At 46.3% G+C, this 24,787-nt stretch overlaps 1 protein-coding gene across 5 annotated transcripts in view; it reads left to right on the top strand.

Moving 5' to 3' along the window:
* The window catches only part of LOC125453591 (cGMP-dependent 3',5'-cyclic phosphodiesterase), a 296,672-nt gene extending 277,924 nt beyond the window's left edge, over positions 1-18,748 (top strand). For all 5 annotated transcript variants that reach the window (XM_059646853.1, XM_059646852.1, XM_059646854.1 and 2 more), the window contains 4 exons: positions 4,495-4,604; positions 6,858-6,896; positions 10,260-10,366; positions 14,421-18,748. In XM_059646853.1, coding sequence (XP_059502836.1) covers positions 4,495-4,604; positions 6,858-6,896; positions 10,260-10,366; positions 14,421-14,649 — 485 coding nt within the window. In that variant the 3' untranslated portion in view covers positions 14,650-18,748. The remainder of the gene's footprint in view (positions 1-4,494; positions 4,605-6,857; positions 6,897-10,259; positions 10,367-14,420) is intronic.
* Positions 18,749-24,787: the final 6,039 nt, after the last annotated feature.

Here is a 24,787-nt window from a genome sequence, read left to right as displayed (position 1 = left end):
ATTTCTGATTAACAAGGAATATGATGACAAGGGGCACACACTACAAAGTGAAGACCACAATCAGATCAACCAGAAGCTTATAAACTGACATAGCACTTGATGGGCTGAATAGCCTCTGAAACATTTTCACAGCTTATGGGATCACTAGGGCATTTCAGAAGCCAGTTAAAAGTGAGTCAGGAGTCAGATATAGGTCAAACTGGGTAAAGATAACAGATCCAGGAATGAAAAGTTTAACATATGAGAAACGTTTGAGGATTCTCCATCTATACTGGATGGAGTTTAGACGGATGAGGGGGGATCTAATTGAAACTTACAGAATACTGAATGGCCTGGACAGAGTGGATGTTGGGAAGGTGTTTACATTGGTAGGAGAGACTAGGACCTGACAGCACAGCCTTAGAGTAAAGGGAAGACCTTTTAGGATGGAGATAGGAGAAACTTCTTCAGCCAGAGGGTGGTGAATCTGTGGAATTCACTGCCACAGAAGGCTGTGGGGGCTGGGACACTGAGCGTATTTAAGACTGAGATAGATAGGTTCTTAATTGTCAAGGGGAATCAAGGTTTGGGAGAAAGTGGGAGAATTGGGGGTTAAGAAATTTATCAGACATGATTGGCTGAATGGCCTAACTTCTGCTCCGATGACCTCTGGTCTTATTTCCTTGCCTAAAGGACATTAGTGAGCCAGATGGGGTTTTAATGAAAAATAATTGTCTCACAGTCACCATGACTGAGGCTAGCTGCCAACTCCAAATGAAGTAGTAGAACTTAACATATGTTTAATAGATGTTTTCGTTTGGTGTGGAAATCAAGGGTTATAGAGAAAAGAAACATTAGACTTAAAACAGTACAGCACAAGCCCACTATGCCTGTTCCAACCATTATGCCATTCTAAAGTATTCCCATCTGCCTCCACATGGCCTATATCCCTCAGTTCTCTGCTTGTCCATGTGTCTGTCTGGATACCTCTTAAACATTGATCTGCTTCTCCCACCTCCCCTGGCAGCACATGATGGGCACCTACCACCATCTGTGTAAAAATCTTGCCTCGCACACCATGATGGAATACTTACACAGGATAACTGGCTGAATGAAAGGGGTATGGAGACAGATGGGCAGAAAAATGGGTGATGTGTTTTCTTTGGACAAGGTCAGTCTATCATAAAAGCATAAGGCCACCATAGTATAGGGTGCTTTCTCATGAGAGAGAGATGACTGGTGATGAAGGTCACCACACATCAGACCAGGAGAGCAGTTGAGAAGAGAGTCCTTCATGGTAACTTCAGCTGGTGTAGGAATTGAACCCACGCCATTAGTGTCACTCTGCTTTGCAAAGCAGCCATCCAGCTGCTCCCCAAACCTTCATACATACGATATGAGTGAAGATTACTGCAGGAATGGGGTGTCAGCAACGTGCAGATGAACTTCTGAATTATACAGTGGCTTCTGTGTTCATTAAACCATGTCACCACACCTCAGACAAAGATCAGAGCGAAGAAGAGCCTGCAAAGTGCTCTCAACTGTACAGGGATTGAACCTGTGCTGTTAGCATTCACTCTGCTCAGAAATCAGCCATCCTCCCAACTGAACTAGCCCACCTCCTGATTGCACTGTTTGTTGGACAGAGCCACTGCTAGAATCTTGGATCTAGAAGGCCTGGGATGGTCTCCTTACTCATTTTGGACCCCTCACTTGAGAAAGGATGTACTGGCACTAGTGCGGGTGCAGAGGAGGTTCACTAGATTGATTCTGGAGTTGAGAGGGTTGGTTTGTGAGGAGTGATTGAGTAGCCTGGGACTATGTGCATTGGAATTTGGAAGAATGAGGGGGGAGTCCTATGGAAACATATAAAACTATGAAGGCAATAGATGAAATAGAAGCAGGGAGGCGGTTTTCTCTGGAGGGTGAAACTAGAACAAGACGGTATGGCCTCAAAATAGCAGGGAGCAGGTTTAGGTCTGAGTTGAGGAGCAATGTATTCACCCACGGGGTTGTGAATCTGTGGAATTCCCTGCCCAGTGAAGCAGTAGAATCTCCCTTTTTGAATGTTTTTAAGGGACAGGTAGATGGATTTTTGCACAGCAAAGGGATTAAGGTTTATGGTGAGAGGGAGAGTAAGTGGAGCTGAGGCCACAAACAGATCAGCTATGATCACATTGAACGGAGGAGCAGGCTCAATGGGCCCTAAGACCTACTCCTGCTCCTGGTTCTTACGTTCTTATGTTGACTGGGCCTCTATTCACTGATTTTGGAAGGATGAGAAGAGATCTGATTGGAATATGTACAATTCTAATAGAACTGATCAGACTAGGTGCAGGACAGAAGCTGCCCCTGATTGCAGGAGGCTAGAACGGAGTATTTAGGCCTCAGATGAGGAAAACATTCTTCGCTTAAAAGCATTCTGAGGCTGTCTAAGTCTCTATCGCAGAAGGCTAGGGAGACCAAATCACTGAGGATATTCAAGGAAGAGGCAAATCATTTTCTGGATTTTTAAATGGATCAGGGATATGGAGAGAAAGTGGGAATACGGCATTGGGATAAAAGATCGGCCATGATCACATTGAATGGTGGGGTAGGTTCAAAGGGCCGAGTGGCCTTCTCATTATCCTATTTTCTATGTTTTAATGTCTCCTGTGTCTTCTAATGTCTTCTTGTAGATATTATTAATAAATAACATTTGCAGAAACAACTTGGAGCCCAGGCCCATGTTTACCTGAGCAGCTGAACCCCTGCTAATACTGTCACTGAAAGTGAAAATTTGTGTCCAGGAGCATTGAAGGATAAGAATTGCATTTATTTAGCGCCTTCTTATCATGATCTTCCCAAGAGATTTGACAGGGTGGATCTGGGGACTCAGTAAGCTCATCAGGATGGTTAAAATCTAGTAGTTTTTAGAAATGAGAAGAACTGAGATGAGGAGGAATTTCTTCAGCCAGAGTATGGTGAATCTGCGAAACCCGTTGCCACAGAGAGCTGTGGAAACCAAGTCATTGAAAAACAGAGATAGGTGGATTCTTGATTAGTAAGGGGATCAAAGGCAGGAGAATGGGGCTAAAAACCATACCAGCCATGATCGAATGGTGGAGCAGACTTGATGGTCTGAAAGGCTCAATTTTGCTCTCCTATTCGATGGTCTTTTGGTTTAGCAGAAACATTCCCAGTCCAGGTACAGGGCTATCTAAGAGGGTCATGGGACCAGATTCTATAGTAACTAACAAGGTTGAGGTGTAAGAGCAGGATTAGGTGGAACTGATTGAAGAGCTTTTCTGAAAAGAGTTGGCACACTCCTGCTGTAGAATTGTCTAATTCAATTAAAAATACATTGGAGTTAGCTTGTAAACTTAGAAGTCCATGATAAATGGGTATTTCTGTAAGTGCCAGACAGCAACGGGCGGAGTTCTGCAGGGATCAGAGCTTAGACCTCAGCCACGCACATTATATGTACATTTCTAAAGCTATAGGGTAGGTCATTTACAACTGGGATGAGGAAAAATGCCTTCACCCCGACAGTGGTGAGCCTGTGGAATTCAGAAAGCAGTTGAGGACAAAACATTGAATGTCTTCAAGAAGGGATTTGGATATAGTTCTTACAACTGAAGGGATCAAAGGGTGTGGGGAGAAAGCAGGCATTATTTTCTATGTTTCTTTTCCTTGCAGCTTGTGACCAACATTTCCCTTTTAATCAACAGTAAACTGATTGCTGTTTATGGGAGATAATGGGAACTGCAGATGCTGGAGAATTCCAAGATAACAAAGTGTGGAGCTGGATGAACACAGCAGGCCAAGCAGCATCTCAGGGGCACAAAATCTGACGTTTCGGGCCTAGACCCTTCATCAGAAAGGGGGATGGGGTGAGGGTTCTGAAATATATAGGGAGAGAGGGGGAGGCGGACCGAAGATGGATATCAGAGATAATGGGAACTGCAGATGCTGGAGAATTCCAAGATAATAAAATGTGAGGCTGGATGAACACAGCAGGCCAAGCAGCATCTCAGGAGCACAAAAGCTGACGTTTCGGGCCTAGACCCTTCATCAGAGAGGGGGATGGGGAGAGGGAACTGGAATAAATAGGGAGAGAGGGGGAGGCGGACCGAAGATGCAGGGTTTATGTCTGTTTATGGGAGCTTGCTGTGTACATGTTGTCATTCTCTACACTGCAGTATTGATAACCCTTCAAAAGCATTTCATTGATTGAGGCACTTCATAAAAGACCATCACAAAATCCTTAAGGATGTGAAAGGGGCTACATAAATGCAAGTATTTCTACTTTTTCCGTGCTTCTTGTGCCTCTGCAAACTAGGGGTGGACACGTTCATTCCATGGCTTTTGATTTGGATTTGGGAACAAGTCCAGCTAGTGATAGATAGGGATCTCCCCCAGGCTCTCCCCGACCAGTTCTTCTACCGTCCCACTCCTCCCAAGCTCCCCTAAAGCCCACTCCCGAACCGGAAATGTTTTCCTGATGCCCTATTAACATGCTTTATCTCACAATAGCTTACGACAGTGACAATCCCAAACATCACAAGCTGCTGTTGTGCCTGCTAATGACTGCCTGCGACCTCAGTGATCAAACCAAAGGCTGGAAGACCACGACAAAGATAGCGGTAAGAGGCGGGAGGGTGGTGGAGGGGTGGAGGGGGATGGGGGGGGTGCGGCATGGGCGCACTGGGGTATAGGAGCTGTAAGTGGCTCAGGAACACTGACAAGGCAGGCAGCATTTCTGTAGCTCCTCTCAGAAGGTCAGTGAGAAAGGCCTCATGGTGCTACTACAATAGCAAAGGACACTTGGGCCATGTTTGAAGCCATGCGCGTTGGTGATTGGAAAATTGGCCAAGAAGCAACTTTTGTAGGGCACAGCAAGGTAGAGGAACTGAGGCGGGAGGGGAAAGTGTTGTGGAGCTTTTTACATTCTTACAGTGGGAAGGCTAGCGTTCATTTCCTATCTCTTAACTGCCCTCGAATGGGGTGTGTCTCACTTAGCCATTTCAGACAACAGTGAAGAGTATAGGTTGGGAGTCACGTGTAGGTTCAGAGTCACGCCTAGGTTCCAACTGGGTAAGGATGGTAGTTACCTTCCCTAAAAGACATTAGTGAACCAGATGGGTCATAATCACAGGGGGAACCAGGGGGTCACAGTCTAAGGATATGGGGTAGGTCATTGAGGAGTGAGCTGAGGAGAAATGTCTTCAGCCAGAGCGTGGTGAGCCTGTGGAATTCTCTGCCACAGAAGCAGCTGAGGCCAAAAGATTGAATGTTTTCAAGAAGGAGTTGGATATAGTTCTCATGGCTGAAGGGAATGGGGAGAAAGCAGAGGACAGGGCACTGAATTAAACGATCTGCCATGATCATAGTGATCAAGAGGGCTCAAAAGGCCAAATGGCCTCCTCCTGTTCCTATTTTGTAGGTGCAGCTACACTAACCAATGATCATTTTATGGTTCCCATCACTGAAATTAGCTTTATATTCCATATTAATTGATTGAATTTAATTTCCACCGGCTGTCCCTGATGGGATTTGAACCCGTGCCCCTAGGGTAAAAGCCAGGACCTGTTGGATTACAAACACAGTAACATCACCTTCACTCCTTAGGAGCCAGGCTGCTGAGCTCATGGCTTGGTCTAGGATGCTGAAGGGTCAGAGAATGCAGGTGGTCACAGATGGTGGCACCTGAGAGCTACATTGAGATTTGGCTGTTTCACTAACTGGAACTTAGCAAGCACGGTGAGGGAGGGGAGAATCAGAATGGGTGTCAGCTCACACTCATGCATTGGCAGACAGCTCGTACTGAATTACAAACCACCCAAAAACTTCACAGAGCTATAATCAGGTCAAGGTCAACACTGAGCACTAAAAGGAGATTTCGGGAGTAGTGCCCAGAAATCTGGTCAGAGTTCGAGGCTTGTAGAAACCGTCAAAGGAACAGGGGGAGACATAGGGAAATGAAAGTGGAAAGAAGACCAGAGATTACAGCCAAGACTGGCTGAAGAAATGGTGGTAAGCAGCTCAGGTCTGCAGTGTGATGCCTGAGAGTGTGATGGAGCCAACTTAAGTCAAGGCCTTCAGAAGGGGTTTGAAGTAGGGGAGAGGTGGTGGTGTGGTGGTGCTGTCACTGAACTGAAGGACCAGCCCATTCCATGAAATAATGACAAGCTGGTGCATGAAGGTACAATCCCTGGCAGTGGAGCAATTGAAAACACGGACACACAGTGGTCCAGAACTGTGGAGATCTCAGAGGATAATGGAGGCAAGAGGAGATTACAGAGGTAGAGAAAGGGTTTGGTTAAAAAAAATTCGAGGGAATGCTTTATAGTTAGGATCTACAATGCAGTGCCTGGAAATCTGGTGGCGGCAAGTTCAAATGAGGCATTCAGGAGGGGCATTGAATGGTTATTTGGATAGAAATGGTGTGCAGGGATGTGGGGGAAAAGGAAGGAGATTGGCTGTTGGGAATAATGTTCATTTGAAAAGCTGGTGCAAGCTCTGTGGGCTGAATGGCCTCCTTATGTGTCCTAACAATTCTATTAGGTTGCACATTCTGTGTTTCAATGTCTTACTGGTCATCCCATACTACTGTAAATATAACAGTTATTCGCTCTCTGTTTACTGCAGAGAAGCCTTTACTCAGATAATCCTAATGCATGCAGCATCTGTGAAGGAAAAAACAGAGTTAATATTTTGTATGTAGTGACTCTTCGTCAGAAGGGTTCTGAGGAAGGGTCAACGGATGCGAAACATTACTCTGTTTATTCCTTCAGATATTCCAGCAGATCCTTTCCAGCAACTTTGTTTTTGTTCCTGATTTACAGCATCCACAGTTCTTTTGGTTTTTAATCCTAATTTTTGCTTCTTTCCACCAGGAACTGATTTATAAAGAATTCTTTTCACAAGGAGATCTGGTAAGTCAACACTTGAAAATGTTAGCTGTTCCATTGGGATGCAGCATATTGATTATATATTTCAATGATGTCCTGGAGAAATGGAAAAGATCTGGACTTTCAGTCTTGAAAGTGGTTGACTGTCTGGGCTCAAGAGAGTTTTATAAAACAGTAAATGTTAAGTCAGGAATGTTCACTACAGACCAACAATGCATTTAATAGAACCTTCCCCATGGCAGGCGGATGGAGAAAGTGAAGTCACATGGGGCCCAGGGTGTGCTAGCTAGATGGATAAAAAAACTGGCTGGGCAACAGGAGACAGAGAGTTGGAGTGGAAGGGAGTTTCTCAAATTGGAGACCTGTAACCAGTGGTGTTCCACAGGGATCTGTGCTGGCACCACTGTTGTTTGTGATATATGTAAATGATTTGGAGGAAGGTGTGGATGGTCTGATTAGCAAGTTTTCAGATGACACTAAAATTGGTGGAGTAGCAGATAGTGAAGGGGACTGTCAGAGATTACAGCAGAATATAGATGGACTGGAGAGTTGGGCAGATGAATGGCAGATGGAGTTCAATCCGGGCAAATGCGAGGTGATGCATTTTGGAAGATCAAATTCAAGGACGAACTATACAGTGAATGGAAAAGCCCTGGGGAAAATTGATGAACAGAGAGATCTGGGTGTTCAGGTCCATTGTTCCCTGAAGGTGACAACGCAGGTCAATAGGGTGGCCAAGAAGGTATATGGCATGCTTTCATTCATCGGAAGGGTTATTGAGTACAAGAGTTGGCAGGTCATGTTACAGTTGTGTAGGACTTTGGTTTGGCCACATTTAGAGTACTGTGTGCAGTTCTGGTCGTCACATTACCAAAAGGATGTGGATGCTTTGGAGAGGGTGCAGAGGAGGTTCACCAGGATGTTGCCTGGTATGGAGGGTGTTAGCTATGAAGAGAGGTTGAGTAGATTAGGATTATTTTCATTAGAAAGACGGAGATTGAGGGGGGACCTGATTGAGGTCTACAAAATCATGAGGGGTATAGACAGGGTGGATAGCAAGAAGCTTTTTCCCAGAGTGGGGGACTCAATTACAAGGGGTCATGAGTTCAAAGTGAGAGGAGGAAAGTTTAAGGGAGATATGCGTGGAAAGTTCTTTACACAGAGGGTGGTGGGTGCCTGGAACGCGTTGCCAGCGGAGGTGGTAGACGCAGACACGTTAGCGTCTTTTAAGATATATTTGGACAGGTACATGGATGGGCAGGGAACAAATGGACACAGACCGTTGGAAAATAGATGACAGGTTAGACAGAGGATCTTGATCAGTGCCAAAGGGCCTGTTCCTGTGCTGTAATTTTCTTTGTTCTTTGTTATTTCAATCCACTACAATGGCCGTTACTGTTCTGAAAGCTTTATCAAGGTTTGACATAAATCCATATTAGGAGACATTAGGTCCAATTGCTAAAAGCTTGGCCAAGGTGTTAAGAAGGAAGAAGAGAGGCAAAATAGAAACCCTACAGTGTGGGAGCAGTCCATTCAACCCATCAAGTCCACACTGACCCTCCAGAGAGCATCTCCTCAAATCCACTCCCTATACTTGTAACCTAGCATTTCCCATGGCTAACCCACCTAGCCTGCACATCTCTCAACACTATGGGCAATTTAGCATGGCCAGTCCTGCACAGACCTAACCTGCACATCTTTGGACTGTGGGAGAAAACTGGAGTATCCGGAAGAAGCCCGCACAGACACAGGGAGAATGTGTACACTCCCCACAGACAAGTTGTCCAAAGGGTGCAGTTGAACCTGGGTCCCTGGTGATGTGAGGTAGAGGTTCAGGGAGGATAATCAAGTACTTAGATCCTAAAACAATTAAAGGCACATCAATGATTTTCTTTTATTCAAGACGCCAACTCACTACAACCTTTTGGAACAGTGACATATCCAGAATGTGTTAGACCATGCACCAATGAAGTGTTAATATTGTCCTTTATTGTTTTACAAGAAGGAGTAAAGGCATTGAAGATCATTGGCTTATTTTTGGTTCAAGATAATCAAGGATTAATCTTTGTTTAGAAAATCCAGAAATGGAAAGCTTTGAGAGCTGTTCGGAGGGTACGTAACTGCTGTCAGAATTAAATATAGTTTTACTCCTAAAAAAAGAGAATCTAAAAGAAGTATAATTCTGACAATGCACAGTTACCTCAGCATAAGAGTTCGATTTAGATAACTTTCAGACCTGGACTGCTTGGTTAGAAATCTTCAGATTATTAAAAAGCTGAGAAAGTCTAAGTTCTTTGTTTTATAAGAAGACTTCACAGTTCTAGGAAAAACCTGGTGATTTCCAGCTTCATCAAATTTAACGATGTGGGACAGAGGACTAACTTCTCTGTATTAGAATCACTGTGACGTGGTGTCGGGGGTTAGGTTGAAGCTTTCACTGTGTGTTTTCAGACCTTTTTCTAACTTTGCTCCATAATCTAGATAACATGTTCTTTGTTCTTGTTTTCTTCTCCCCATTCGTGTAATAAACTTCGGTTTTGTTGCTGAAAAAACTCTGCTGCCTTGTGTGGTCAAGTTCTAGCAACTGACTTCACCAGTTTCAAAATCTCCCCTTCCCCTACTGCATCCCTAAACCAGCCCAGTTCATCCCCTCCCCCCACTGCACCACACAACCAGCCCAGCTCTTCCCCCCCACCCACTGCATCCCAAAACCAGTCCAACCTGTCTCTGCCTCCCTAACCGGTTCTTCCTCTCACCCATCCCTTCCTCCCACCCCAAGCCGCACCCCCAGCTACCTACTAACCTCATCCCACCTCCTTGACCTGTCCGTCTTCCCTGGACTGACCTATCCCCTCCCTACCTCCCCACCTACACCCTCTCCACCTATCTTCTTTACTCTCCATCTTCGGTCCGCCTCCCCCTCTCTCCCTATTTATTCCAGTTCCCTCCCCCCATCCCCATCTCTGATGAAGGGTCTAGGCCCGAAACGTCAGCTTTTGTGCTCCTGAGATGCTGCTTGGCCTGCTGTGTTCATCCAGCCTCACATTTTATTATCTTGGAATCTCCAGCATCTGCAGTTCCCATTATCTCTAGCAACTGACCATCCTGTTTGCCAAAATTTAACAGAGCCCAAAATGATCAATCAAGCCAGATTTCTTCTGGGGGTCTGATTTTTCCTGGAGGCTCATCAGCTGGGATCTGTAGCAGTGTAAGCGTAGTTAGAAGTGCAGTTGCAGTTAGCAGTTCACATCAGGGTCAGATGGGTCGGCGAAGTTCCAAACATTTAGCCGTTGACAGCTTCCAGGCCAGGAGGAAATGACACTCCGTCATTGGCTGCTTCATGCATGGCCTTTTGATATTTGTTCTTTGATTCCTTATCTCTTACAGGAAAAGGCAATGGGGAACAATCCACTCGAGATGATGGACAGAGAGAAGGCTTATGTTCCCGAACTCCAGATCAGCTTCATGGAACATATTGCAATGCCAACTTATAAGTAAGTTGAAAGCTCAGGAGATTTCACCAAACGCTGGCCTGTTGGAGGCAGCAACAATCAGCAGCCTTTGCTGACTTGGCTAGTCAGGGCTCTATTTTTGCCAAAGAAGGGTAGGTGATAGGCACTGCTGTGTCATATGCATGGAAGCACCTCCACCTACAAGTTCCCCTCCAAACCACTTACCAAACTGACTTGGAAATATGTCACCGTTCCATCAGTGTCACTGGGTCAAAACCCTGCAATTCCCTCCTTAAGCGTATTGTGGCACTGACCCTCCAACAGTGCCCACTCCCTCAGCACTGACCCTCCAACAGTGCCCACTCCCTCAGCACTGACGCTCCGACAGTGCGGCACTCCCTCAGCACTGACCCTCCGACAGTGCACACTCCCTCAGCACTGACCCTCCAACAGTGCCCACTCCCTCAGCACTGACGCTCCGACAGTGCGGCGCTCCCTCGGCACTGACCCTCCGACAGTGCAGTGCTCCCGCAGCACTGACCCTCCGACAGTGCCCACTCCCTCAGCACTGACCCTCCGACAGTGCGGCACTCCCTCAGCACTGACCCTCCGACAGTGCCCACTGCCTCAGCACTGACCCTCTGACAGTGCGGCGCTCCCTCAGCACTGACCCTCCGACAGTGCGGCGCTCCCTCAGCACTGACCCTCCGACAGTGTCCACTCCCTCAGCACTGACCCTCCGACAGTGCCCACTCCCTCAGCACTGATCCTCCGACAGTGCGGCGCTCCCTCAGCACTGACCCTCCGACAGTGCGGCGCTCCGTCAGCACTGACCCTCCGACAGTGCGGCGCCTCCTAAGCACTGACCCTCCGACAGTGCATCGCTCCCTCAGCACTGACCCTCCGACAGTGCGGCGCTCCCTCAGCACTGACCCTCCAACAGTGCCCACTCCCTCAGCACTGACCCTCCAACAGTGCCCACTCCCTCAGCACTGACGCTCCAACAGTGCAGCGCTCCCTCAGCACTGACCCTCCGACAGTGCGGTGCTCCCTCAGCACTGACCCTCCGACAGTGCCCACTCCCTCAGCACTGACCCTCCGACAGTGTGGCGCTCCCTCAGCACTGACCCTCCGACAGTGCGGCGCTCCCTCAGCACTGACGCTCCGACAGTGCGGCGCTCCCTCAGCACTGACCCTCCGACAGTGCCTGCTCCCTCAGCACTGACCCTCCGACAGTGCCCGCTCCCTCAGCACTGACCCTCCGACAGTGTGGGGCTCCCTCAGCACTGACCCTCCGACAGTGCCTGCTCCCTCAGCACTGACCCTCCGACAGTCCCCGCTCCCTCAGCACTGACCCTCCGACAGTGCGGCGCTCCCTCAGCACTGACCCTCCGACAGTGCCCACTCCCTCAGCACTGACCCTCCGACAGTGCGGCGCTCCCTCAGCACTGACGCTCCGACAGTGCGGCGCTCCCTCAGCACTGACCCTCCGACAGTGCCTGCTCCCTCAGCACTGACCCTCCGACAGTGCCCGCTCCCTCAGCACTGACCCTCCGACAGTGCGGCGCTCCCTCAGCACTGACCCTCTGACAGTGCCCGCTCCCTCAGCACTGACCCTCCGACAGTGCGGCACTCCCTCAGCATTGGCCCTCCGACAGTGCGGCACTCCCTCAGCATTGGCCCTCCGACAGTGCCCGCTCCCTCAGCACTGACCCTCCGACAGTGCGGCACTCCCTCAGCATTGGCCCTCCCACAATGCGGTGCGTTCCAGATTCCCACCTCCCTCAGTGTGGAAATAAATCCTCATCTCATTTAGACCTCCTACCTGCCACGTAAAGTTGTGACCCCTTGTTATTGACCCTTCATCCTAGTGGAATGGCAGCTATCTACCCACCCTGCCCAAACCCCTCTCCATCTTATACCCCTCCATCAGGTTCTCCCCTCCACCTTCTCTGCTGCAAGGAGAACAACCCGAGCTTATCCTGCTTCTCTTCATCGCTGAAATGCTCCATCCCAGGCAGCACCCTGGTGACTCTCCTCTGCGTCCCCTCCAGTGCAATCCCATTTCTGAAAAAGGGTCCCGACCCAAAACGTCAGCTTTCCTGCTCCTCTGATGCTGCGTGGCCTGCTGTGTTCATCCAGCTCCGCACTGTGTTATGTTTGACTTCAGCATCAGCAGTTCTTACTATCCCTTCCCACTGTGCAGTGACCAGAGCTGCACACAATACTCCGTCTGCGGCCTGACCAAGGTCCTGTACAGCTCCAACATCACCTCCCTGCTCTTACAATCTAGGCCTGGACTCATTTAGTATTTTGCTTCAGTGCCATACACTTGGATCTTCACAATATATTGAGTTGATGGAATACACTTGTGAGAAATTTTCCCCCTAATTTATGACAGTTTGCGGCTGGTATGAGCAGCGACAAAGCTATGAGTGCATTTGTATTTTGAAAACGAGGGTGAAAAGTTTAAAAATATTTTCCTAATCAACTTGTTGAGATGTTCTTACAACTTCTGCAGTAGGGGCTATGAACCCAGGTCACTTGGTTCAGAGGTCAGGACATTACCATTGCGCTTAAACTGCCCCAACATGCACAGCTGATAGAAACAAGTCTCCTGTATGCCCTCTTACGTCCTATATTAACCTGTCTGGTCACCTTCAGGGGTTTGTGGAAAAGCACCCCAAGGTCCCTCTGTGTTATGTTTGACTTCAGCATCAGCAGCTTCCTTGTGCCCTGCCATTTGTTGAGTTCTCCCTTGTCTTGTTCTTTCTTCCATCACCTCATATTTACCGTAAATGCCACCAGCCACTCATCTGACCAATTCATAGAACATAGAACATTACAGCACAGTACAGGCTCTTCGGCCCTCGATGTTGTGCCGACCTGTCATACCGATCTCAAGCCCATCTAACCTACACTATTCCATGTACGTCCATATACTTGTCCAATGACAACTTAAATGTACCTAAAGTTGACGAATCTACTACCGTTGCAGGCAAAGCGTTCCGTTCCCTTACTACTCTCTGAGTAAAGAAACCACCTCTGACATCTGTCCTATATCTTTCACCCCTCAGTTTAAAGCTATGCCCCCTCGTGCTCGTCGTCACCATCCTGGGAAAAAGGCTCTCCCTATCCACCCTATCTAACCCTCTGATTATTTTATATGTTTCAATTAAGTCACCTCTCAACCTTCTTCTCTCTAATGAAAACAGCCTCAAGTCCCTCAGCTTTTCCTTGTAAGACCTTCCCTCCATACCAGGCAACATCCTAGTAAATCTCCTCTGCACCCTTTCCAAAGCTTCCACATCCTTCTTATAATGCGGTGACCAGAACTGTACGCAATACTCCAAGTGCGGCCGCGCCAGAGTTTTGTACAGCTGCAGCATAACCTCTTGGTTCCAGAACTCGATCCCTCTATTAATAAAAGCTAAAACACTGTTTGCCTTCTTAACAGCCCTGTCAACCTGGGTGGCACCTTTCAAGGATCTGTATACATGGACACCGAGATCTCTCTGCTCATCTACACTACCAAGAATCTTACCATTAGCCCAGTACTTTGCCTTCCGGTTACTCCTACCAAAGTGCATCACCTCACACTTGTCCGCATTAAACTCCATTTGCCACCTCTCAGCCCAGCTCTGCAGCTTCTCTATGTCTCTCTGCAACCTACAGCATCCTTTGTCACTATCCACAACTCCACCACTCAAGTTTAGTGGGGTGAGAGGAGATCTCATTGAGATATATGAGATGTTAAATTAGTCTTTGAAAGGATGCTTTGAGAGTGAGAGTTCACAGTTTTCGGCTAAGGGGCGGCAGATTTAAAACAGAGGTGAGGAGAAATTACTTCTCTCAAAGTGTCATGAATCTGTCGAATTCACTCCCCAGAGTGAGGTCAATGCTGAGGCACTAAGTAGATTTAAAGAGGAGACATGTTTAATTAATAATGGGTTAAAGAGTTAAGGGGAGTGGGCAGGTAGGTGGCGTGGAGATGAGATTAGCCATGGTATTGTATCGAATGGTGGAGCAGACCCGAGGGGCTGAATGGCCTACTCCTGGTCTTTAACGTCCTTCCCATCTCTCTCTTTCTTGGCAGGCTCCTCAATGACATCATGCCAAAGGCAGAGATTCTGTACCAGAGTGTGAAGGTGAACCGGGACCAGTGGGTAAAAATTACCTCAAAGTTCACCACAACGGGCCTCCCGAGTGACAACTCACTGGACTTTTTAGATGAAGATGCGACAGGTGTAACATCGTCACCAAGCCCTTCTCCAGTGACTCAGAGCAGCATACCTAACAACACACAATCCACATCTGAACAATGATTATTTTTATTGCAGTTTAAAAGAACAGAAACAAAATACAACAAAAAAAAATCAAGGAAGTGACTGACAACAGCAGAAATTGGCATCTTTTAAATTTATTTATTTTTTATAGGTCTGAATATTAACTGAATGGTTACTCCCCAGCATCTCTTTCTCACTCATGTTTTTTTTCTCCTAATGTTTGCACTTGACAGAAACAAACAGTTGCATTGATATAGCACCTTTAAGGTAGTCTAAGTACCATCGCACGAGAATGTTTCACTGGAGTGTTATCAGACAGGTGTTGACACCGGCACGCACATTATGACAAAAGGCCATAAGGTAATTTTGTTGAGGCACATTTTGAAAGGAGATGCACGGAGGCCAAGGGGTTGAGGGAAGGAATTCCAGGATTCCGGGTGGGGTGGGAGTGGCAGCTGAAGGCATGGCTGCCAATGGTGGAATCAGTGGGAGTTGGGCACACGGAAGAGGCCAAAATTACAGGAGTCTGGGCGGAGGGGAGGGAGGGAGTGGTCACTGCGTACACTGGAGGATGTCGTGGAGAGTGGGGCCTGCGAGGGAGGCGAGACCTGAAAAAGCAGACCAGGATCCAGCCTCAGTCATCCAGCTAGTGGCAATGGGTGAACAGGACTCCACTGCCCATTCAGCAAAGAGGTAGCAGCTCAGTTGGACAGAGAGCAGAAGCTGGGAAGCAGGCCAGGAAAACGTGGAACATTTCTGACCAAGAGGTACCCCAATCACTAGTACCTTACTCACCCCACCACTCAACCAGCCATGTCCCTCCTCCTCTGCCACACTCTGCGGTCTTAGCTCGTAATTCAGCTCCAGTGTGGGAGTGGGGTCACACTTAGCCTGGAGAGTGGTGTGGGCAGCAGTTTCTGCTGTGCTTCTGTACCCAACAAATGGGCAGCATGGGAGGGGAGGTGGTGTGTTTGAACTCTTTGGTTCTTTGTCCCTCCCAAGAGCCCACAGTTGGATCCTCTATTAAACGTTGGTGTTCCATTCCAAGCAAGGAGAGTGAGAACAATGATGGTCAGTGCTGTAACTGTACACATTAAAAACTCATTACTCAATTGGCACCAGCATCCAAAGCTGAAACTTATAGCAACGACAGAGGCCAATCAACCCATCACACTTGTGCTGGTCACAGGGGTGAGATCTAGGTGAATTCCAGTTCCCTTTTTTCCATGCTGTTACCCGTCACACACATTTTTAAATCTTCCATCACACTCTCAGTGAGTTCCAAACTCACAGTTACTGTGTATCTAATCCTTACATCAGCTACTTAACATCGCATCGATCTATCGACATCCCTGCTTAAGGGAATCCATCCCTCCTATTCACTCAATCTTGTCCCCTCATAATGTTATACACTCAAACCAAATTTCCATTCAGATTTCCCTCTGTTCCAGAGAAACCATCCCATGCCGATGTAGTCTTTCCTCATCATCCGAACTCTCTAAACTCCAGGCAACATGCTGGTAAATTTCCTCACTTGCAACCTCATTTCTTTCTGTAATGTGGTCAGAACTGTCTGTAGTGCTCTAGCTGTGGTCTGACTAATTTTTTTTTAACCAATGATGTCCCTGCTTTGTTACACCAGGCCTCAGCCAATCCCACACAGCTCCTTAACGACCTGACCTACTTGGCCCAGGGATCTGTTGTCATCTGTTCCTAATTTCCTTTCCAATTTTGTATTATCTCACACAAGACTTCCTTTTTACCCCCCTAATCCTTCTCTGTAAATTCCTCGTTATACCCACCATTCTAGATTTGGGAGTCCCACCCTTACTCCTTGTGAGCACATATTGGTCCCAAACTCTGAAAATTACCATCTTGAATAGTTTGCTCCGTCTGATGTTGATTTCCCTTCAAATAGCTGTTCTGAGTCCCTGTTTGCTAAATGATGCTCGCATTTAGATCAAATTGGCCTTTCCCACTTGAGATCTGTCCTTGATCTTTATGTGAGTACTTGGAATCTGACTGAATTGAGATCACTATTACCAAATGCTTTTCCATTCATTATCTCTTCCACCTGCACGCATTTGTTCCCTAAAACAAATTCCATCTCTTGTTTGCCTTGTGGCATATTTGAAAGTAAAACTGTTCCTGAGTGAATGTGAAGATTTATACATAAATTATACAACGATTGGTCTCAGTTCATAATCTAGTGGTTGAATTCATCAGCTATTTACTGCCGTTTAGTGTTACTCTGTTCAACCAATATAACTTCCTATGAAGCTCAGGCCATCATTTCTGAAGAAGGGTCTAGGCCCAGAACGTCAGCTTTCCATCTCCTCTGATGCTGCTTGGCCTGCTGTGTTCATCCAGCTTCACACCTTGTTATCTCATCACTCCACATGGTTGGAATTAGTTCTTGGACTATTATTGTAATTTCCCCCATTGCATCCCCCACCCCCAAGCTTTATCTCCCATCTCCATCACTTCTACCCCAGTGGGCTCATAGACTGGGGATCTCATATAGTTGTAGAACAGAGCCTGGGACTTGCCTTCGCACTGTACAGGTAGCCTTGATCAAATACACTGCTGACAAATCAAAACACGCAGAGAAAGAACAGCGCCCTGAGTGTGTGGAAACCAAAAACCTGCCTGAGGTAGCATTAAGGAAAAGGGAGCTTTACTCTGTATCTAACCCCGTGCTGTCCCTGTCCCTGGGAGTGTTTGATGGGGACACTGTAGAGGGAGCTTTACTCTGTATCTAACCCCGTGCTGTCCCAGTCCTGGGAGTGTTTGATGGGGACACTGTAGAGGGAGATTTACTCTGTATCTAACCCCGTGCTGTCCCTGTCCTGGGAGTATTTGATGGGGACACTGTAGAGGGAGCTTTACCCTGTATCTAACCCCGTGCTGTCCCAGTCCTGGGAGTGTTTGATGGGGAAGGAACAGTGTAGACGGAGCTTTACTCTGTATCTAACCCCGTGCTGTCCCTGTCCTGGGAGTATTTGATGGGGACACTGTAGAGGGAGCTTTACTCTGTACCTAACCCCGTGCTGTCCCAGTCCTGGGAGTATTTGATGGGGACACTGTAGAGGGAGCTTTACTCTGTATCTAACCCCGTGCTGTCCCTGCCTGGAAGTGTTTGATGGGGACACTGTAGAGGGAGCTTTACTCTGTCTCTAACCCTGTGCTGTCCCTGCCTGAAAGTGTTTGATGGGGACAGTGTAGAGAGAGCTTTACTCTGTATCTAACCCCGTGCTGTCCCTGTCCTGGGAGTATTTGATGGGGGGGGGGAACAGTGTAGAGGGAGCTTTACTCTGTATCTGACCCTATGCTGTCCCTGTCCTGGGAGTGTTTGATGGTGGCGGGGGTGGAAACAGTGTAGAGGGAGCTTTACTCTGTATCTGACCCTATGCTGTCCCTGTCCTGGGAGTGTTTGATGGGGATATATACAGCTTGTGGAGCAATCTCACTTTTAAAAGAGTTCTGTTAAACGAAAGGTGGATTCCGTGCAGTGATGTGGCGCCCCTCTGGTGAACGAGTTTGGATGTTGGCTGGAATGATTCATTGTGAACTTTTGTTTGTGCTCTTGATGGAGGCATGGCTTGACTCCAGCCATGTTGTGATGAACTCATCCCAGATTTGAAGCTTGTAAATTTCTGTTCCAGTGACATGAGCAGTGAGAATTGGTGAAAACGAAAAACCTGTTCTCAGAATTCCACAACAGGTACAGCCTGGCCAACCCGCGTTCTTGATTTATTCACCATCTTATTCCCATATCCTGCATTTCCACTGATACTTCATTCTCCCCTTACCTGTGCGGCCAGGATAATGAGTAAAAGAATGAGGGTCTTAAGCACCTGGATTGTGGGTGACTTTGCAATGTCAATCAGTAGGAAATGCTTCCCAACTGATTAATGGGGGCGATTTGCCGCATGTTATTTGTTGAAAACCTGTCTACATATCACCCATTCTGAACTACTTGAGTACTCCTGAGGTGTCTGGTTATTGTAAATAGAGAAAAACGAACATTTATGTTTCTGAATAAATTCTGTTTTTGTGTTCTATACGTCCTTAGTTTCATTTCCATGACTGAGAACAGTGGACAAAACAGCATCTTAGGAGCAGGAATGCTGACGTTTCGGGCCTAGACCCTTCAGAAAATGGCCTGAAATGTCAGTTTTCCTGCTCCTGAGATGCTGCTTGGCCTGCTGTGTCCATCCAGCTCTACACCTTGTTATCTCAGATTCTCCAGCATCGGCAGTTCCTACTATCTCTGAGGACGGTGGAATTGGCTTTTTGCAAAAGTAGATCACAACCCTCATTGTCCACTCTGATTGGAGGGATCCATAGAATCCTTGTCACACATCCCACTTCCAACTGACACCACCCCAATCCCCTAACTCTTCCCATTGGTCAATCATTCTCATGGTGTCCTCCAACACCCAATCAGATCAATGATTCTTCCTTGACCCAATCGGACAAGTTGACAGTTCCGTCAGCCATTTTTTCTCATTTGCCAGTACTTTTCAATCAGAGAGAAGCGGACATATGAATGAAAAAAAAGACGGGGAGGGTGCCAATTCTCTTCAACCTTTAGTGAGCTTTGTTATGGGATACTGCCTAACACTGAGATAGTGATGGATCCATTCTTAGATTTTAAAGGCATCAAGGGTTATGGGGAGACACTGGGTGTATTGCATTGAGAGAATGGGTCAGCCGTGATCCTATTAAAAGGTGGAGCAAATTCAAAGGCCTGAATGGCCTACTCCTGCTCCTAGCTTCCATGTCATGGAAGAGTGGACTGTACGAGCCAGAATTGGCTGACAAATGTACTAGAATTCTTTGAGGAGGTAGCCAGTGGTGTTGATAAAGGGCAAGTCATTGATACAATACATTTGGATTTTCAGAAGGCATTTGGTAAGGTGTCACACATTAGGATACTCAGTAAGATAATGGCCCATGGTGTTGGGGGTAGTACATCAGCATGGATAGAGGATTAGTTAACTAATAGAGATCTGGGTTAAGGTGGGCATTTTCAGGATGTCAACCTGTAACTAGTGGAGTTCCACGGGGTCAGTGCTGGGGCCGCAATTCTTTACAATATCTCGATGACTTGAATGAGGGAAGTAAATATACACCAGCCAAGCTTACAAATGATATAAATATAGGCAGGAAAGCATGGGTGGCACAAGGAGTTTGCACAGGGATATAGACAGGTGAGCAAATGGGCAAAGAACTTTACAGAAACAACCTCTCAGCACTTACGCAGTCGGGAATGTTGCATATTTCCCAACCTACAGAGGGTTTTTTCATAAGACATTCCCTCCATATGTAGTAGCAGCTGAGTGAATCCTCTCTGGACTGCCTCCAAAGGCATTATATCTCTCCTCAGATAGGGGGCACTAAACTGTTCACAGTATTCCAGCTGAGGTCTGATGAGCATCATGTATATGTTTAGAAAAACCTCACTACTTTTACATTCTATTCCCACTGAACTAAAAGCCAATATTCCATTTGCCTTCCTTATTACACACTGAACTTGGATGCTGTCATTCACCGGATAATGACTCCCAAACCCCTCTGTCCTACAGCTTTCTGTGTTCTTCCTCCAAGTAGACAATACTCAGCTACTCCATTCATCTTGCCATAGAGCATGACCTCACAGGGTTATGGGATAAGGGCAGGAAAGTGGAGCTGAGAGTTTTCAGATCAGCCTTGATCTCACTGAATGGTGGAGCACAGTCGACGGGTTGAATGGCCTACTTCTGCTACTGTGTTTTTATGGTCTTAAGATCTTACGGTCAGTAATTGAAGGGGCTGCAGATGAATTTGAGCTGGGGGATCTTGTGTACTGGTACAGCTCTGGGTGGCAGTGAGAAGTGAATTGGTCAGTGGAGCAGTGGCCCGTTATTGATGACAAAAGCCTTTTGCCTGCCAACAACACTGTGACTGGTTCTCAGTTAACTGAATAACTTGGGGACTGGGAACTAGATAGAGAGAGGATTATTTTGATCTCCACCAACAGAGGAGCCGTCTGCCCGTTCTCTGCACTCAAAATCCAGTTTAAATTTGAAGATTGTTAATTCATCTTTCCTTCAGTTGTTGTAATCTGTAACTTTTAACCCTCTGATAAATGGCCCAGCAACCTGGAAAGATAATGGAAGCATCTGAAGACAAAGACAAATGTAAGGCAAGGTTAAGTATCAGAAGGAATATCTTAGCAAGTTGTGAATTGAAGCCACTGAACTGATGTCAGTTCACTTCCTATGGGTCTTTGAGCTTACTCTGAATATCAATAACCCAAGGCAGTTCTATCACAGAATTATCATGGTGTAGAAGGAGGCCATTCAGCCCATTGTGTCAGCATGGGATCGATTATCGAATGCCAATTTCCTGCCTTTTCCCCAAATACCAGTGCATCATTTCTTTAACAATTTCTTTAATTAAAGCAAAATACACTACAAAAACTATCACAAAAAACTTACCCTAAGTGTGTTTATATTACAAGTGAACCCATTTACATGGACTTGGGTTAGGATCAGGCTTAAACAGATGATCAACAACTCCAACGCCATCTGAACCTCAGCTGATCTCCTGAGCTTGCTATCTATCATCTGAGGCAAACTTTCTTTCCAGATAACAAAGTGTGGGGCTGGATGAATACAGCAGGCCAAGCAGCATCTTACGAGCACAAAAGCTGACGTTTCGGGCCTGGACCCTTCATCAGAAAAGCTGCCTGGTTTGCTTCAGGACATGGTCGAGCAGCTTCAAGGCCAAAGAGATTAAAAGAGAGTTGCAGCGGGAGAGAGATCCCTGAGGTTTGTCCAGAGGGAGGAGGGTAACTTCTTCAGGTTAGGCATCCCTGGAAGAGGCTTCGCAGTGAGGTTAAAATTGCATCAGAGACAATGCGATAGATAATCGATTAATCAGGCCAAGTGTGTAGGCCCGAAACGTCAGCTTTTGTGCTCCTCAGATGCTGCTGGGCCTGCTGTGTTCATCCAGCTCCACGCTTTGTTATCTTGGATTCTCCAGCATCTGCAGTTCCCATTATCTCTGATACAAACTTTCTTTCTACTCTTTTTGCATATAGTCAAGCAGGCCATTCAAACTCTTGACACAACCCAGTCTCCAGCAGACGATCAGATTGGGCATTGACAAACATTACAAACCTATCATGTTCTGCACGGCTAATTTAATCAATTAACTGATTAAGACTTGCTTGTTTTCCTTGGAAAGAGGCTTATCTCTTGGTATTAATAAGCATTGATCTCAGGCTTAGCTTGTTCATGCTGTTATCGCCTTGATGTCATCCTTGTAATCGCACGTTATGTACAGTACAATTTCACAACAATCACAAGTCTAGCTGATAAATCCACAGGATCATTTCTGATTCACTGTGTCTGTTTTTAAACATGACACCAGTCTTTTAGAGTTACTCTGACAGTTTAATCTTTTACTACTGAGCTACAACACTTAATCTAAATACACACCCACATTCTTTCAGATAAACAGAGAGCCACTTTAAAACCAATTACCTTTCAATTCATTAGGTCATCAGTAGACTTCTTTTGCCTTTCTCATTTCATTTTAACTTATCCAGCAAATTTGATGTTAATATCTACACTGACTCCTAATATTCCTCTGCCTATAATCTGTTTGTCCCTGCCTGGTTTAATTTGTGTGTGTGTGTGTGTCAGTGAGAGAGCGTATGTGTGTCTGTGCATGTGTGTTTGAACATGTGCACACACGGGAGTTAGAATTTTAATTTGCAGTGTTTATGCTGATGGTTTATAACTAATTATCTGTAGCTGGGGTCTAATTATTGTAATAAATTGTGATTCTTGTTCCAGTTCCAATCTTGACCTGGAAATCCAATATCCAGGAGACTTTTATGTGGAAGGGGAGGTGATGGCCTCATGGTTTTATCACTAGACTATTAATCCAGAGCCCAGAAATATACTGGGAACCCAGGGTCAAATCCTACCATGGCAGATGGTAGAATACGAATTCAAATAAGACCCGGGGTTAAGAATCTAATATTGACTGTGTTGATTACTGGGGGAATATCCATCAGGTTCACTAATGTCCTTTCAGGAAGGGAACTGCCATCCTTACCTGTTCTGGTCTACACGTGACTCCAGACCAACAGCAATGTGGTTGACTCTTAACTGCCTCTGTCCAGTCCAGTATTCACTGACTATTGCTAACTGACCTCTGAACAATTAGGGATGGGCAATAAATGCCAGATGAGACAACAGCACCCACATTGCGTGAAAAAAACTCTAATTTTTTTGACCACTCTGGGAATAGCAGATTTTGATTCCCAGTGAGGGGGACACAGACCCGATGCACAGAAGGTATTTTCTCCAGGTGGGGAGTCTAGAGCTAAGGGGTCACTATCTCAGGATACAAGGTTAGGGCTGAGAAAAGGAAAGATTTCTTCACTCAAAGGATAGTGAACCTGTGGAATTCTCTCCCATAGAAGGCTGTGAGGGTGGTCACTGCGTAGAATAATCTCTCCTGTATCTGAAATACAAGGGGAGTTGCGATAGTGGAGAGTGCCACTTAGCTGAATCTGCTAGTGGCGTGAGCTATACTAATATGTTGCCACCATAATGTGAGATTTAAAACCAAGAAGACAACCATAAATGCCAGCATACCAGGCAGGCTATGTATATCTGGCTTTGTCAATGAGGTCAATCTTGTACCAGCTTTAATAAAACATTGCACCCATTATCCTCCTGCAATAATTAATATCCGTAACATCCCAGTTATCAGATACCAAGCATCTGGAAATTCCCATTTTAAATCTCAGATGCCATATGGAGGAGAATGCTTGGGATCAGGATAATGATGACGTTCTAATCAAGAAAGAAACAGATTAAATTAGAGGGCATAGGTTTAATGTGTGAGGGGAGAAATACAAAGAGGTCCAGATGGGCAACTTTTTCACACAGAGGCTGGTGAGACTTGGGATTGGACTGTCAGAGAGAGTGGTGGAAGTGAGCACAATTTCATCATTTAAGAAACATTTAGGCAGGTACATGATGGGATAGGTACGGAGTGATATGGACCAACAACAGGCAAATGGGATTAGTTTTATTGTGAAAACGGGGCTGCGTGGGCAAGTTGGGCTGAAGGGGCTGTTTCCATGCTGAAGACCTGTATGACTCTAAATTTTTGATATTAAAGACGTCAAGGACTATAGAGCGAAACAGATGTATGGTTGGTAAAATTCTTGAATCCATTGTCAAGGATGAGATTTCTAAATTCTTGGAAGTGCAGGGTCGGGTTAGAACAAGTCAGCATGGATTTAGTAAGAGGAGGTCATGCCTGACAAACCTGTTAGAATTCCTTGAAGAGGTAACAAGTATGTTAGACCAGGGAAATCCAGTAGATGTTATCTATATAGACTTCCAAAAGGCCTTTGATACGGTGCCTCACAGGAGGCTGCTGAGTAAGGTGAGGGCCCATGGTGTTCAAGATGAGCTACTGGCGTGGATGGAGGATTGGGTGTCTGACAGAAGGCAGAGAGTTGGGATAAAAGGCTCTTCTTCGGAATGGCAACCTGTGACGAGTGGTGTCCCGCAGGGTTCAGTGTTGGGGCCACAACTGTTCACCTTATACATTAATAATCTGGATGAAGGGACTGGGGGCATTCTGGTGAAGTTTGCCGATGATACAATGATAGGTGGACAGGCAGGTAGTACTGAGGAGGTGGGGAAGCTGCAGAAAGATTTAGACAGTTTAGGAGAGTGGTCCAGGAAATGGCTGATGAAATTCAATGTGAGTAAATGTGAGGTTTTGCACTTTGGCAAAAAGAATACAGGCATGGACTATTTTCTAAACAGTGAGAAAATTCATAAAGCAGAAGTACAAAGGGATCTGGGAGTGTTGATCCAGGATTCTCCAAAGGTTAACTTGCAGGTAGAGCCTGTGATTAAGAAAGCGAATGTAATGTTGTTGTTTATCTCAAGAGGGTTGGAATATAAAAGCAGCAATGTGCTTCTGAGGCTTTATAAAGCCCTCGTTAGCCCCCATTTAGAAAACTGGGGTATGCATTGGGGCCTAACGAGAGCATGGGGCTGCATTGTAGTTTGCATTGAAAGGCTGCAAAGGGGACACTTTGCACAGACATCTAGGTCTCAGACTGGACCAGGCTACAGCTCAGAGCTGC

Source organism: Stegostoma tigrinum, chromosome 6, assembly GCF_030684315.1.
Source record: "Stegostoma tigrinum isolate sSteTig4 chromosome 6, sSteTig4.hap1, whole genome shotgun sequence".
Taxonomy (NCBI): Eukaryota; Metazoa; Chordata; class Chondrichthyes; order Orectolobiformes; family Stegostomatidae; genus Stegostoma; species Stegostoma tigrinum.
This window is presented reverse-complemented; position numbering and strand designations above follow the sequence as displayed.